The 18061-nt window shown below is 31.5% G+C and overlaps 1 protein-coding gene across 1 annotated transcript; it reads left to right on the forward strand.

Moving 5' to 3' along the window:
• The first annotated feature begins 9545 nt into the window (after positions 1–9545).
• Positions 9546–16390, forward strand: LOC102609397 (membrane-associated 30 kDa protein, chloroplastic). Its single transcript, XM_006478536.4, has 11 exons — positions 9546–9789; positions 10712–10836; positions 10962–11072; positions 11388–11452; positions 11546–11627; positions 12448–12522; positions 13113–13183; positions 13275–13357; positions 14774–14838; positions 15585–15659; positions 15981–16390. The coding sequence occupies exons 1-11, from the start codon at positions 9654–9656 to the stop codon at positions 16098–16100; spliced, it is 1008 nt and encodes a 335-aa protein (XP_006478599.2). The 5' UTR covers positions 9546–9653; the 3' UTR covers positions 16101–16390.
• Positions 16391–18061: the final 1671 nt, after the last annotated feature.

The raw sequence follows: 18061 nt of genomic DNA on the forward strand, positions 1-18061 counted from the left end.
CACCATTATATATGTGTTTTAATTAATTATTATGATATATATACACATGTGGTAAATAATAAATAAATAATAATAATGCTCCAAGATATTGGATTATGATTCTCTTATGATATGATCTCATTCTGAGCAAAAATACATGTGGATAATTGGTAGTTAATAAATAAAGAAAATGAAGAAGTTAAATCTTATCCATACATTATCACTTAAAAAACACATGGCACAAGATCTTTAAAAGCTCATGATGAGAGCTCAGATCATGAGAGAATCTTTATCCTCAAGATATCACAAACTTTCTCGTTCTCATTGGATGGGCGCTCAATCAAATTTTTTTCTTTCAAATTATTGATATTTGAACTGCAACTTTGTAGGATCAAACTATATATGAATCTAACTACTCGACTGAGGCTAATCCATGAGGGCCATTAATCTCCTTTCTCCCTTTTTTTTTTTTTTTTTTTACTGTTAACACCACACTAGTCTCTCATTATCAAAGAACTATATGATGTGTTTCACTACCAGAAAGGTTCCCATCCAGTAACGACAGCAGACCTAAAAACACCAAGGACATGATGTTGAAAACAACTCTTTCTCTATTTAAATCATTCATGGGATAAAAGAAAAGTAGAGCTTGTTTAAGTTGGGTTTTGGTTAGTAGAGCATTTACAAGTAGAGCTTTCGTTAAAAAAAAAAAAAAATAGTTGTTTGCTTGTCAACGAGAACTTTTATTAAAAGTTGTAAAATTATTTTAATAGACAAATTTTTAAAATTATGTTATAAAATGAATAAAATAAAATTGTCGAATAAGTAAATGGTATTTTAGATATTTTAACATTTTAAATAAGCTTTTCAACTTTTACTCTCAAAAGCTCAGAATTTGAGATTTTACTAGTAGAGAAAAAATAATTTATTTAATTTTCAGAAACTTTACGTAAAAAATAACTAAACAACAATAAAAAATTAAAAAAAACTTATAAAATTGAATAAGTGCTTATGAACGTTAAATAAGGCATATCTAATGGACACTAAAAACTTAATTGAACAATTTCTTCTTTTATATGATATGTTTTCAGTGAACTCAATGAGAAATGCCGAGCCACATTTTCCCAAAGCCTGATATTTGACAAGTGCAAACTCTCGATTACAACTTGTCTGCAGAATCTGAAAAATAAATGTAGCTAGCAATGGCTCACAATCAAATAGATAAATTGATGCGATATTCTAACAAATAATTTTGGATATTTAAATTTTATTTTAAATTGTATGTGCCTTAACTTAGGAGAAATAAGAACAACTAAAACAATTAAAATAAAAAGGAGAGAGCGGAGGCTGCTGTCGTTCGAGTGATTGAGAGGGTCAGAGAGAGAATGAAAGATAGCATTTGCTAGAATAATGATTGTATTTATTTATTTTTTTTTAGAAGAATCATGATTTTATTTAAGTTTGTTAGTCAAGTCTAGTTTGGACCATATGTGTCTCTCCACTCAAGGCCCTCGTAATTATATCTACGTGGAATGCCCTACGCTGTATGATGTTAGATAATGCTTTATGGATAATAGTTGTCATATGAGGATGTCTTTAATTATTGCACTGCAAAGCTCCTGTTCAATATTTACAAAACTGTAAAGGTGGGAGCACTCTAAATTGTAAAGGACTACTCAATAGATCTCACATACCAAATGCAAATACATTGGCTATATAGGTGGGTTTAGTTTCAGCTTGATAATTGGTGGTTTTACATTATTAAATTAAATGATTCTGATGGCATTCAAATAAAATGGCTGATATACTTTGGAGCAAAAATAGAATTTGTTTAACTAGGCTTAAATAAAAATGTCCCTGTAAAGCCTAGAGAGTGATAAAAATTTTTAGGATAAAACCTCCTAAATTCTGAGGTTATTAACCTCCTAAGTTCTAAGGTTCTTAACCTCCAAGATTCCTAAGTTCTAAGGTTCCAAAATTCCTAAAATAAACCAGCTCATATAAGATCTCGTACATTCTTAAGTTCTGAGGTTCCTGACCTCTTAGATTTCAAAGCTTCAAGGCTCTCATGATCATTCATAGGACAAACCTCCTAGGATTTCTAAGGATTTTAGGATGAACTACCTAGGATAAAACCTCTTAGGTTCTGAGGTTCCTAACCTTCAAGGTCCTAAGACAAATCTTCTAGGATAAAATCTCTGAAGTTCTAAGATTCTTAGCCTCCGAGGTTCCTAAATTCCAACGTTCATAGGTTTTTAAGACAAACTACCTAGGATAAATCTCCTAGATTTTGAGATTCCTAGCCTCCAAGATTCTTAGGTTCCAAATACTAACCATCTAGCATAAACCTCCTAGGCTTCAAGGTGCCCAGGACAAATCATCTAGGATAAAACTTCTTAGATTCTAAGATTCCTAGACACCGAAGTCCTGAGTTTCAAACTATACTTCGGATAAACCTCTTGTATTTCTCGGTTCCAAGGATCTAGGACAAATCACCTAGAATAACTCTCCTAGGTTCCAAGGTTCTTAACCTCCAAATTTCTGAGATTCCCAGCCTCTAAGATTACTAGATGCTAAGGTTCCTAGAAAAAATGACCTAGGATAAACCTTCATGGTCACCAATATTCCAAGTTTCCAGGGATAAACCACCTAAGATAAATCTCCTAAGTTCCAAGGTTCCGAGATGTCTATGATCCTAGGATTCTAAGAAAGCCACATAGGATAAATCTCCTAAATTCAAGGTTCCTATGATCTCAAGGTACTAGGAAAAACAACGTAAGATAACACTTTCACCTTTGATTCGAATAAAAGATTGCTTGTGTGTCACTCGACATAGTCACAAGAAGACAACTGTCGCTAGATGTCACAAGAACAACGACACTTATCATCAAAGAAACTAGGACTGAAGTCTAATCAATTTCACCTATAATTATACTCTATATTCTCACTAAAAGTTAGGCAAAAAACTCACTAAAGAGAGGAAATGCTTACTCTCTCTCTACACTTTCTCTCTTTAAAATTCCTAACTTTAATTTTATAGTCGAAGGGTTTACATCGATAAATTTGTTCCTCTGATCTTTTTTTGGTGTTGTAGAATATCATCTACCAAAGTCATCTTAATCATGTAGAGAAATGAACGCCTATGAGAATTCAAGGGCCCATTAAGACCAACCAAAGAAGAAATTCATAATTATTTTATCCAACAAAGAGAAAGTCCAATTCTAAAAGAGTCATCATTGATTGAAATTACCACTTAGTAAGTTGGGATAAAATTTGCACCAACAATATATACTTTTTTTTTTAATTTTAAATCCTCTTATTTCTTTCATTTACCCTTATAATGTCTTGTTGGTGAAAATTTATAGTAAATAATGGTGCAAAGTTCCAAACTTTCTTTTCCTTTATCTCATGCAGACATAGAATTTAATTTGCTGATCAAGCTGCTCTAAGCAAGAACTTGATCATATAATTATTAACCCTAATGATTTCTTGTTCTTCCAGTTGTTATTGTGTTAAAAATGATAATATTAATATATATATATATATATATCAAATTCTGCTTTCTATATAGGGATGACAAAAATCCCCACGGGGACGGGGAATCTAAGGAATTTTTTCCATTCTAAGAGAGTAAATAGATGATTTTATACTTAATCTCTTATTCAAGGAAGAGACATGAATGATTTTTTACTCAGTTTCTTATTCATGAAAGGGACAAGGATGAGGTAGAATCCACTTCCCCTCTCAATTTTCTCATTTTAATTTTAGTTTTTAAAATTATTAGTGAATAAATAATAAATTTTAAATTTTAAAATATTAAATATTGATATTAATAATAAATATCAAAATATTTATATTATTAAACTTTTGGGCCTAATTGGCTAGTTATAGGCTAAATTTCTATTGAGGACATTAAAAAGGCCGGATATAATCTTGTTGGCCCAAGTTTTTTTTAATTATAATATTCATTAAATATTTTAAGCTTTTATCTAATAAAATAAAATTTAAAGCAAAATCGTAAAACTTAATTTCTAATTTTCGACAGTATCAAACAATCTCTTTAACTCCACTTTTATTTAAATTTGTATTTTAATATAATTAAATTAAAATAAAAAAACTAAAACTTATCAGTTATTTGGGGATCAGAAACCCTCAGAGATCCCCTGTTATTATTCAAGGAGGGGACGAAGATTTCCTGAAGAAATACTGATGGAAACGAGGAGACGAGGATGTATGCAGAATAACATGAAGGGGTACAGGGATGTCAGTCCCCTCTCCTCCCCTCCCCATTACCATCCTTATTTATGTAATTGATAATAGTCAAGGTTACACAAGAATGTTGTTGCCTTAAACAAAAGTACTAAAAAACATTGATAATTAATTTAATAATAGTATTTGAACTAAGAAAGATATATTAATTAAGTGAATATTATTTAATTGACTTATAATTTAACAAGTTGATGGATTTGCAAAACCTATTTTTTAATCAAGATTTTAATTTATTAAGATTTTACTGTACATGTTATTCCCTCTATCAACATACAAATTGTCATAAAAAAAATGCTAGCTTCGATATCTCTTATTAGAGTCAACCTTAATGGTTTCTACTCTAATTGGTTTGGTACTGGAAATTCCATGATTTTGATTTTCTTGATCTATATTCTACTCGTTTATTTATTATGATATGTAGAATTTATTTTTAGAATTCATATTATTGTAGGGATGTAGTGAGGTATTTTGCAAAAGGGTAAAAACTCGTTTAGTCCCTATATTTTGAAGTTAGTGCCCGTTTAGTCCCTATATTTTTAAAAATACATCAAATCATCCCTACCATTAAATTATTGACACTTTTGTCATTATCTTTTGTTCCTTTTAACTTATTTTTATAATATTGCCCTATTATAATAATTTTTTAGACATTATTAAAAAGAAAAAAATAAATTACCAGTTTAACACCAAAAAATAAAATAAAATAAAAATATATATATTAATTTTTGTGGAACACACTCTTGAGTTAAAATATTAATTTTTCTAAAAAAATTGATCATGTAATTTTTTACGATATTAATTTTTTAGACATACGTGAGCTTCCACAAAAATTAATATATTCTTTTTTTGTTTTTATTTTATTTTTGAGTTTAATTTGATAATTTAATTTTTTATTAATATCCAAAAAAGAAACATTATTGTAAAAATGTAATATTGTAAAGGCAAGTTAAAAATAATAAAAAATAATGGCATAAGTGTCAATATTTAGTAGCAGGGATGTTTTGAGATGTTTTTAAAAATACAGGAACTAAATGGACACTAATCTCATAATATAAGGACTAAACAAGCTTTTACCCTTTGCAAAATATAAGAATATATGTTATGTATGGGTTATAATAGACAAGGAATGAAGGAACTACCTCGGATGCATAACTTGCCCAAGACTTTGGCAGAAAACAAATATGACTAAAACAGAACTTCCTTATTAGGGTTTTATTCCTCATTAAGTTCTAATTCCTGTAGTTCAAGTTATTTTATTAAATAAACACCTTTAGCTTAAGAGAGTAGTTGCATAATCATGGCAGCATCACTGCCAAGACGACCACCAATAAGAAAAACCCTTGAAGAAAAAAAAAATACACGTGCGAAATATGCACAGAGCCAGCACTACAAATCAAGAAATTCAAGAATCTCTGCACAAATCCTATTTGTCAAGACTGCATAGCGAAATACACCAAATAAACGAAGATCGAAGACGACGAGACAGCGAGAATCAAATGCCCTGAATTAGACGGTGAAAAACTTTTAGGGCCTGTTTCTTACAGGGATATTATCAAACCAAGTACTTTCTCAAAATGTTGTGATCTTCGCTTTGAAGATGATATTTTAGGGTTTGAGAGGAGCTTTTGCCCTAACAAGAGTTTCATGGCTTTGGTGGTGAGCGAGTGCAGCAGAAACAGTTATAGACAGAAGAAATCTAAGTGTCCAAAGTGTCGTCGATATTTTTGTTTTCAGTGTAGGTTGGCTTGGCATGCCGGGCACTACGAATGTGAGGAAAGTGAAAAAATTAAGTGTCCCAATGATATTTTCAAATTTCCATGGGAAGGTTGCGGAGAAGATGATATGGGCTAAATGTCATAGCTGTGGCCACTGTGTTAACGTTACCCACAAGGATCAATCTCATACCATTGATTGCAGGTTCTAAATTTTATATATTTTCCCCCATTGCCATTCTTTGACTTTATATTGTTAGTTTTATTAATAATGGAAGAGAAAAAAGCAATATAATATAAGATATAAAATCGATTCATTTGTGACCAACAATTTATGGCAAGGGCTAAGTTACATTCAATGTAACTTACACAATTCATCTCAACCACATAAAATTATGGGACCCGCAATTGTTGTGGTTGAGATGAGTTGTGTATGTTACATTAAATGTAACTTAGAGGCTCCCACAATTTATTATTTATTAATTGCTTTTTTCAGATGCAAGGCTCGATTTTGTTATGATTGCGGGGCAGAGGTTCCTTGTGAGTGCATCCGAGACTGTCTCCTACATATATTCGCAGTATTTTTTTTTCCCTCTTTTGGTTTTAATGGCTGTTGGCACGTTTACCTATGGCTAAATAATTTCTTTCTGAACTTTTTATGTTTTTTAAAACATAATAAAAGAATTACATTACGTTATGGGATTTTATCTATTTTATTTTATTTTACTTTTCATTCATTTTGAGGTCAAGTGGTCAATTGATATATTTTTCAATCACTGAGTTGTTCTAAGTTATTTATCAGCGAATAAAGGGGTTTGGGACTCACTTGTCAAAATCATGCTATTTTTCAAATGTATAGAAATTAACATTCAAATAGGAATGGCCCGTGTATTTTACCTGTTTGTAAATTGCTGTTTTAAGAATGGAGATTATTATTATTTTTTTAATCTTTATTTTCGAGAGATAATTAAATTAATGATGGGCTTTTAAGTAATTAACAACACAAAAGTAATTATATATATTATAATTTCGAAAAATTAATAGCCTTGCGATTATGAAAAAATCTATTAATTAAGTTAATATCATGGTCATAATGAAGTATAGAGAGGAAATATAATATGAGAATGTAGTGATTCTTTATATGATACAATTCTAATTTAATCTTAATTAAGTAAATTAATCACTTGATAATTCTTTAGCCATTGCATTGCTAGATGATCAGAGAATATATATATATAGATATATATTGAGCCATAATAGCTTCTTATCTAAAAAGTGTAAAAAAAAAAGCAATAATGCCCGCAATGAAATGGATGAGGCATTAATTTCAAGAAGAAGCAAAAACATGGGAAACACATGTTACAAAAATGTCATAGACATATCACTTGTATTAAGTTTTGAATTAGTTAAATTTTAATTTAATTTCTTGTGAAATTATATAATTTCTTATAAAACTTGTTATCTAATAAATTCAAAAAAATTATTAATTTATCATGTTGGCTGCAACTCTGGACCGATCAAAATTGTTATTTAATGGAGATTATCAATTTATCAAATATTAATTTAATAAGGTTCTTCTATATCTTACATAAAATTCATTAGACATAAGATTTTTTAAAACTCAGATGAGCTTAGTTTAAGTTTTTAAGCTTAGAAAATAATACTTTAGATGAAAACTTAACTATAAATAAAATCGTGCCTCTACATATATAATAAATTGCTCCAGGTTATTTATTTTTCATTTACCACCAAGTTCAATTCTAGTAGAGGTAGCAAAATTAATTTCATTTACCAATCTCCACCTTTTAACATTAAAAAAAAAATCAATTATTACAATATTCGAAATTACGGGCTGTAAACTGACGGTCTATCTCGGCGTATCCAGTTTCCACAAAAATGGGCCAGCTGGGTCCAACTTGAGCGGAAGATTTGTTACCTCTGATCGGATTCAATGGTTTTGGGCTTTGGTTCGAACCTGCCCCATTACACTAGTCCAGCCTGGTTCATTCTTGTGGTCATGTGGGAGTAATAACATTCAGACCCCTATTGCTTTGCCTTTTCTGAAAAAAGGTAATTATTCACTTATTCGTATTAGGTATGCCCCCTTGTTCGCTATTAAACATCGAAGACACTGAAGGTAGCCATGAGTGTTAAGTAACTTTCATGGTAGTTAAAAATTAGTAGTGTGAGAGAATGCCGGTTAAAATCTAACAGTATGAGAGAAATATAATTATTTCAACTGAGGGTATGTTTGGTGCATTGTATTATGAGGTATTAAAATATTGCTCATATTAAATTAATGCTAGTGGTTTATATTTGGAAGAATATGAGAATGGGTTAAAGGGGCTTCCGCTTTCTCTTTTCTTTTTTTGACTTTTTTTCTTTATAATAATATTATTAATAAATAAATATAACTTTTTAATATAATATAATATAATTTTTTTTAGTTTTACATTATAATTTATTAATAAATTTATAATTTAATATAACTATTATAAATATTTAAATTTAAATAAATTTGAATATTATTAATTTTAAATTATTAATAATAATATAAAATATTAATACAATTTAAATTTTATTAATATAATCTAATATATTATTTAAATTAATTATAAAAATTAATATAGTATAGTGTAGCACTAAATATTGTACAACATTATTATAATACAATACTAATACAGTAAGCAGAACACAATACACCAATATTAAAATAATATAATACAATACAATACGGTGTGCCAGACATATTATGAGGTAATAAAAATATCAATTATTTAATAAATTTATATTTAATAATTTAATGTCTCCTTGTTGAAATCAAAAGTTTAGGTCTCATTTTATTATTGTGAGAATAATATTCCTCTTTATTTTAAAGAAAAATTCTGATAAAATGTAAGAATGTATATCTACGTTATTAATTATATACAAATATTTATTTACTCGTAATATGACTTGTGTGCTCTAGTTTCTCTAAAGAATTAAAAATTCCTCAATTTTTTCTTTTTTGGAAAAAAACAGGAAGCCTAAATCTTTATTTTTATTGACAATTGCTTTGATTTATCAAAAGAAAATTTTTATTATATTAAATGAAAAGTAATATTTTAAAAAATGAGGCGAACTAACAACAGAACAAGTAGGGTTGGCAATGGGACATGATGGGATGGGATTTACCAATCCTAGTCCCATCCCGTATATGCAAATGGGATGAAAAAACGTCCCAATCCCGTTCCTATATTTTTTTTGGGACAAAAATATGTCCTAATCCCGTCTCAAAAGAGATGGGATCCTGTGGGATCCCATCCCAATTGAAAAAATTTTCATTCTTAATCAGTAATGAGACGGGATGGGACAGAATTTGTCAATCCCACTCCCGTCCCGCATATGTAATTGGGATAAAAAAAATCTCAATCCCGTCTCAAGATCCCATCCCATTGGGAAAAATTGCCATCCCTAAGAACAAGGGACGTCTTTGATACAAAATGTATAAACTATTCATTTTTCAAGCAAAGATAACAATTCAGGGGCACAAAGTTATTTCGCAAAAAGACACACCGGAAACAAAAATAAGCGTTAATAATTTTTTTTTTTTGCAAAGAAGCGATTCTAATTTCTCGTCTTCTATCCAAAAGCACTCTGAAAACCAATCGTTCTGTTTCCTGACAATAATTGAACTTGTGGGCATCCCGCAGAATGGCCGCAAAGTCACAGATAGTTACGGGATTCACCATGCCCATGACACCAGCGCCGTCCTCTTCTTCCTCGAGCTCTAGCAGCAGTCTCTGCATGGTCAAGAAGCCCCTCACGACGTCGTTTTTCAATGGTGGAGGTACTTTCTTTATTAACCTTTTGGGCTATTCTTGTTCTCTATCATTTTTTGGGCATATTTTTTTTCCGTTTATATTTTTCTTAAGTATAGTTCTCACACTGTTTGGCTGCTGAGAAAATGAAAGAGAAGGAAATAAAATTTCTTAGAAATACTCAATTGTGGCAGTTAATGTAGTACCTTAGTGAGTTCTGTTCATTACAATTTGTTTTTATATTTTTGGGTCTCACAATTAATGCAAAATTTTAAAAAAAAATTGCATTCAATTTTTATTGCCTTTCATTTTTTTTTTTTTTTTGAGCGTCCGTGAAATTTGGTAGTACCAGTGGGTTTGGCAAGTATTAGAATGATTATTAATTTTTTTATAATTTGCGTTTTGTGAAATTTGATTGTTGAGTGTGCTTGCTATTAGTATAATTAAGTTCATATACAGTGTTCATATGTACAGCTCTACTTTTAGTGGTTACTACCTAAACTGAAGGTAACTCAAATAAAGATCAAATCTTTTGTTTTATAGTGAGTATTGGATTTTCAAGAAGTGATAATGAATAGGTGGTATGATGATTAGGACAGTGGCACCAAGGTTAACTGGTTTGGAGTAGAAGTATAAGTGTTGAAGGATTTTTTTTTTTTCCCTGTTGAGTCAGGAGTACCATGTGAAAGTAGACGTGGAGAAGGAGATAGAGATAAGAATTTACATGGATTCTGCTCTATTTTGTTGTTCCATTTGGGTCCTCACATGTTCATGTAAATTGCAGTTGACCTTTATTTATTTATTTAAAGTATGATGAAACTTATTTGGAATTGGTTATTTTGTTGATTAATGTTGTTTTTGAAATTATGACTGTATATGGTATGCCATAGATGTTTTGATAACTTGTTCATACTCATTTCTGTATTTTGGTGATGTTAATTTTGCTTATAGTGGGAGCTCTAAAAGTTACAAGGTTAAGGATTGCTCCTTCCAGCCGATCCCATTGTTATAGACAAGGTGGAGGAGCACTTAATACACGAATGAACCTATTTGATAGGTTAGCAAGAGTTGTGAAGGTTGGGTTCCTTTGATTTTCATTTATAGAACATGTCTTGTTACTAAATATAACCAAATTGACGCTACTTATTACTACTTTTGTTTTTGTACACTAGTAATGTGACTGCCTATTTGCTAACTGCAGTCCTATGCAAATGCAATTCTGAGTTCCTTTGAAGATCCAGAGAAGATTTTAGAGCAAGCAGTACTTGAAATGAATGATGACTTGGTAAAGATGCGCCAGGCCACGGCACAAGTAAGCCACATGATCTTGCATTTCATTGAGATTGCTCTTGTTATCCTCAGTTTTAACTGACGTTTCATTTCATCAGCACTTTCTTTTGCTATTTCTTATTTGCTATGACAAATATGAAGTAGAAGGTGTATAATTTATGTTGAAGATAACTCTATTTTTAACTGCACAATAAAATAGCGGCCGCATGGTGAAATCTCACTAGTGTTCGAATTTGTACCATTATTTTCTTCATGTGTATAGCATTTGAAAGTTAATTCCTCTCTACCCTTTTCCTTTTGCTTTGTTCTAAGATTTAGCATTTTCTTCTCTCTGAAGGTGTTGGCATCTCAGAAGCGGTTGGAAAATAAGTGCAAAGCTGCAGAGCAAGCTTCTGAAGACTGGTATTACTCTTTTATATGAATTGAATTGTTTATTTAATTCTTTTAATTTTGGTGCAAGATAATTGATGTTATTTTTCTTTGAGCTTTATGTAGGTATCGCAAAGCACAGCTCGCTCTTCAAAAAGGGGAAGAAGATCTGGCACGTGAGGCTCTCAAGAGACGCAAATCTTATGCAGTAAGCTGTCATACTCCTAAACTAGTGTTAGTTTGTTTTTCCTTAATGTGTGCCAGCTTCTCATTTTTGGATACCATTGCACTTTGTGCCTGAATATGTAGGATCTGATGCTATCACCTTATTGATTATTGATTCGTAACAGTAGCTCATGAGTATGTCTGATATATATGTCTTGTTAGATGTGAGATCTGAAGCCTTGTTGATTATTGGCTCATTGCAAAATTGCATGATTATGGCACATATATATGACTTGTTACATTACTATTTTGGGAACAATGTTATTTCTTTGGTGCATGGAGATTGATTGAACTTAGTACATGCATCATAATATCAAATGGCAATCTTCCAAGTTCCCATCAGTGAGAACTGTCATAAAATTGAAGAAAAGGAGCCATGTTTCATTTTAACATTTATCAATATGATACATATGTGAAATAATTAGGCATATATTTCCTCCTATATGAAGCATGCCTCTGAGTTTTTATTGAGTCCAGTCTGGAAAACCTAACAGAAAGACAATTTCACAAATTCGAACTGCATTTTTCATTCATTGATCTATTTTTTTGCTTTACATAGGAGCTAACTATGCATGGTTAAGCATCTGATGGTATGTTGATATAGCAGAATACACTAATCTACCGTAAACAATCCAAAATAAAATGTTCAGCTAATCCTTATTTGCTGTGGGTTTGTCCATGTGAGAATGGGCAATTGAAACAGTGAAATTATGTTGGTGCTTGGTATCTATTGTATATGGATTATACAACATATTCATTGTAAGCTTTTTCTGTTTAACATTCTGTTTCTATTGCTTTTGTAGGATAATGCTAATGCTTTGAAAGCTCAACTTGATCAACAAAAGAATGTTGTTAATAACCTTGTTTCTAATACTCGGGTAAGTTGATTCAGCTCTAATTGCCTCACCATTTTTTTTTCAGTCATATCATCTGATGTAATTATGCAATTGAGTGCGCAATAGCCATTTATTGATTTGTTTGTCAAAACCTGCAAGTTAAACTCAAATTATGTATTTTTCCAATAATAACTGGCTGATAGGAGCAGAAACGAAAATATTTTGCAAGTATTTTCTATTGATTCTTTAAAATTCTTAGATATTTGTTATATGTTAACGTTGGATGTAGCACGAAGCCTGAAGAGATGGAGAGAAAACAGAGTATTGTCGTACCACCAATTATCTGTTATTTAAATATCCTAATTTAACTGGCATAAGCTATGCTGATGATCGAGTCATTTTCATTTTTGGGTTTTCAAGAAACAAACCAACTGCCATATCGGAGAGATCCTTGGTATTGGATAAATGTTTTAGGATTTTATCTGGTGACTTGGACTTACTGGTGGGCTCGGTCATAATGCTAGCGTCTTTGCACAGTTTTTCTCTCAATACTACTTTCAGCTTTATTGATAAGTTTAGTTATGTACATATTAATCAATTTATTATAGTTGCTACAAATTCCATTTTTGTAGCTTTTGGAGAGCAAGATACAGGAGGCAAGATCAAAGAAAGATACTCTGAAAGCAAGGGCTCAGTCTGCAAAGTTTGTCTTCCCTCTAAGTCTGTTAGAATTTCCTGTTTTCTCTGCTAGTGCTACTTCCTTAGTATTGCTTGTAATGGTTGCCATTGCGTAGGACTGCAACCAAAGTGAGCGAGATGTTGGGGAATGTCAACACTAGCAGTGCTCTTTCAGCTTTTGAAAAAATGGAAGAGAAAGGTGAGATAGTTGGTCTTATGTGAAATGCAGAATAATTTCAGATTTATTCACCCTTGTTTACACCAACACCTGGTGAAACACAACATGTTGTACGTACTACTTGGCTTGTCTTGATTGTGAGGCATTATCTTCTATATCTTGTAAAATGTTATGTTATGTATTTTGAGTTTTGTAATGGATGGGCAGCAACTGTTGTCTCAATGGCATTAACATGATAGCTTTGTGAAAATTTTATTTATTTTTATATTTTAAACTTTAAAGAAGTCTTGAGAATGTCTGTTTCCTTCAGAGTGAGCACAACTTAGGGTTGCTAGGATTATGATTCACAAATTATAGAAACCATGTGAATCTCCTACCCTCAATAGAGGAGTGCCCTAGAAATGTATGTTTAGATGGTGCTGCAGCTTCTAGTTTGTTGCATTTATTTGGTCTTTGTGGTCTGCAATATCGTTCTTTTTATTCGGACACTTTCCCAAATAATACAGTTCACTGTTACTAAAATTAGATGAGTGTATAATGTTAATTTATTTTTTAAATGTTAACATTTACTATGTAAGTGTTGTAAAATCATTTTCTTGCATTAAAGTTTTAGTTATTTTGTCCTTTTTTTTCTGTAAATGTGTATTATGTGCACAGTCCTTAGGGTTAATGTAAGTTCTTTCCTCTGTTTTTTCATTGAAATTCAAGTTCACTCACGTGGTTCCAAAATTTGTCTAAAACCACACATAATTTCACTCTTTCCCCACCAGGTAGGGGACTAAGCAAATGAACTTCTAAACTTCCGGAGAGGTTTCTAATATTTCCAAATCACTTGGATCTACTCATATCCAGCTAAACTACAAGGGATGCTGATACTTTTAAGCCTATTCCTTTTAGGCCTGCATTGCCCTAAAATTCATGTTAATGATATATTCAGTTTACTAAGGACATGCCTGGCTTTATTGACATCTTCAAACTGCAAGCTCTTTGTTCTTTTCCAGTTACTTGTGCCATCCTTATCCTGAGTAACATTACTCCCATTGCATCCAGTACTTCACCTTTGTGTGAGCAAATTATGTCAGCTGTGATAACCCTGATTTATACTGAACGTTGCAGTCTTTCGGTTTCAGTTCACATTCTCTGACATTGCCAGTCATCTCATGGGTGAAGATGAATTTTTTTTTTTTTTTAGTAGTCATCCATCATTGTTTACCATAAAGAATTGTAGTATTTAGTTGATAAATTGTATATTGTAATTATCCTGCAGAATGCCTGCCATGTCTATCTTCCCTTCGAAATATGGCTTTTGGTTGCATGGAATTTACTGTCTGATCTTTACTTCTTCTGTTCCCTGTTAGATGTCTTCATGATGATTCAAGCTGGATACTTTAGATAAAATCTCATTTCCATTTATTTTTCCTATGATTATGTTGGTAGTGTTGACAATGGAGTCCCAAGCAGATTCTCTTAACCAGTTAACTACCGATGATCTTGAAGGAAAGGTAGCTTTTACTTCTTTTTCCTTTTCAATCTTTGCGTTTAAGTTTCTGCCTTCTGTTGAAAACTGAAGATGTTCTCAGTCAGACTTTGCGCATAGAATTAATTATCATATTATGATTTCTGTTAGTAGTTGTCAGTCCCTGAATGACAGAAATTAGTTGCCAATGTTGTGTGTAAATCACTCTTTGCCACAACTTATGGTTAATATCTTAATGACATCTCCTCTTCCCATAAATAAGGTGTGTTCAATTCATGCTGGGTTGTGCAAGTTGCCAACCATGTATAAATGAGTAAGCATGTGTGCTGCATGCATGTTCATGTTTTTCTGGGATGTGGCCAAAGAAAATTGTGACTATATGATTTCTGTACTTGCATTTTTGTCATGAGTTCTACTTGCAATTTTTGTCTTCAAAGTCTAGGAGCTCAGTTTTCATAAATTATAATATACTAATGATGAGAATTATTTGACATATTGCTATAACTTTATTGTATGGTTTTCGAGATCTGACATAGCCTTCAACTGAATCAAACCAGTGTTGCATTATGCCATTTTAATCTCATATCCACCCCACCTGACTACAAAGATAAGAAGAAGATATAAAATGACTACATAGGCATTTATCTTTCTATTTGTTGACTCAAGAAGAATAGTGGTATGTACTTGCATGTGAGGGGTTGTCACCTGAAAATTGACTGATTCTTGGTTTGTAACATTTTCTTTGAACTTTACCTTCTACATTTTTTGCAGTTTGCACTACTTGAGACCTCATCCGTTGACGATGATCTTGCAAACCTTAAAAAGGAACTATCTGGCAGCTCAAAGGTATGTCTAAGACAACCACTTTACCATTTCTTAAATGACCCTTCCCTGGCACAAAAGGAGGACAGAAAACATTTTACGGGAAACAATAGAAGCTATACATCTGCAAAAGGTTATAATTCCCCTCAAAAGGAAATCCCAATACTTGTTAACCAGGAAAAATGAAGGAAAACACCATGGTTCAGAATTTTCAAGATTTGTTGCTGTTCAGTTAATTCAGTCAGTGCACCCAGATAGTGCATATCAAAGGAAAACTACATTATATCATCCTATCAACGTTTCATCTTGACAATCTAGGACTTCTTTCTTTGATTTTATGAACAGAAAGGAGAGCTTCCACCTGGAAGGGCTGCTGCTAGCAGCACAAACACTGCATTTCCATTTCGAGATGCGGAAATTGAGAAGGAATTGAACGAGTTGAGGCAGAGAGCAAAAGATTTCTGAAGTTCTCACTACACATTGCAAATATGGTTACAAATTCAGAATTCAAGCTCAAAATTGAACGAATTTTTGTTTAGCCTACCTATTGACCTTGTAAAGCTACGAGGCCAAACGGATAAAACGTTGTATAGCTGGAGGCCAAACTCAAATAATTAGTGATTTGTTTATCCCTGTTTTTCATATGGATCTTATTTTGCACACCATTTTCTTCTAATTGTAATGTACATGACTGTGCAGTAGCTACCCTTGTGCTTGGACTTAACATCCTGTTTATTTTCTATTTTGGATGATCATTTTGTTTCATAAATTGTTCACTTTTAAGATAAAATAGAACAAAAAAAATATTCCTTTGTTGGGTCAGGTTCTAAAGCTACCGGTACTGTAGCATTGAGACCTGAGTCAGATCCGATTACAGGCAAATCATTTGATTTGAAAAATAAGTAGCTATGTAGATTAAAAGGCATTTTATATAAAATATTACATAATTTAATACTCACTGGGACTGTCATTAGTTAGAAAAGGTGATTAGTTTTGACTTTTTTCCCCCTTATTTTTTTTTTTTCACTTTAAGTTGGTTTTGACCGCTTGGAATGTTGAAAAGTTACTGTGTATTAGCATTTAACTAACGGTATATGGCCCACAGGAACAAGAATTATAACAATCTTTTATGATATTTTAACAAATTTCAACGGGTTTCAATTAATTTTTCCTTATGTTGAATGCATGAATTTGGGGGCTTACAAAGAACGGGGCAGTTGAAATGGAGATGAAATTTATCATTGTTATCCTTTTAAACTTGAAATTATTTTATTTTCTCATTAATTAAATTTTCTCAAATCACTGAATAGCTGGTGGGTTCAGAGTATATTTGAGTAAAATAAGGAATCCTTTATTAAAAAATTACTCCACATATATATTGGGTATAGAACAAAAAAATGAATCGGAGTGCTGTACGTGGACGGGAAAAAAAATAAATAAATCAACCGTATGTAGAGAAATATCTGAGTCAAAAGTGTGAACACATTACAAATGACCAATGAGTAATAAACACAAAAAAAGTCAAAAATAATAATGTAATAAAGTCTTGGGTCTACTATTTCAAGCAATTTTTCCCCAGCAGTTTCTGTGTTCAAAGGCAAGGTCAATCAAGAAATTGAAAATGAATCAAGCATAAAAAATAATAAGAGTTTTGACGTCATCTTTATGACCCTGTAATAATCAATCAAATTCTCACCGCACCATTATTCATTACAATGTAAGGAGTGAATTTGAAAATGCTTTTGAATTAATTGTCTTCAAATTTTTGAATTTGACAATGCTTTGGATATTTGAATTAATTGTCTTCAAATTTTCTCACAACTTGGTTAATTTTCCGGGAAAGTTCATCAAGATCTAGTCATTAACAACTCACTCACGTGACAATTGCTATTGCATTCCCCGCCTGATGGTTTTCACAATTTGCAAATTTCTTGATTAAAATTTCAGTCCATTCAAAAGTCCAAGAAGAGTGCTGTTAATCAGTTTGGTCAAATTCAAAATATATCAACTTCGGACTTCATTAAACAAGACAACAGCAATGCTGCCGAGGCAATTAGCCTACTAATTAGTTTTTTATAATTAATTTTGATGATGAAGTAGCTAGGACTTATTAGCAAACTAAAATTTAATCAAAACATGTGATATCATTAACTCAGCTTTGATTGAAACATTAGAGTTAGTCAAAATCCGCGCGATTATATATATATATATATATCAAAGAGTACTGATGCTCTATATACATACACCCAAATTTTGTACCCAATATTAATACTTTTAAAATTAAAACAAAATTAGAAATTATCCTTTTTTACCAAAACTTAAAATGACACTTTATTTATCAGATAATTAGATTTAAACATATGTGGTAGATGAAGTGGATTCGAAATTTTATAAATCAATATAATAAATACTAAATCACGTCGAAA

This window comes from Citrus sinensis, chromosome 3, assembly GCF_022201045.2.
Source record: "Citrus sinensis cultivar Valencia sweet orange chromosome 3, DVS_A1.0, whole genome shotgun sequence".
Lineage (NCBI taxonomy): Eukaryota > Viridiplantae > Streptophyta > Magnoliopsida > Sapindales > Rutaceae > Citrus > Citrus sinensis.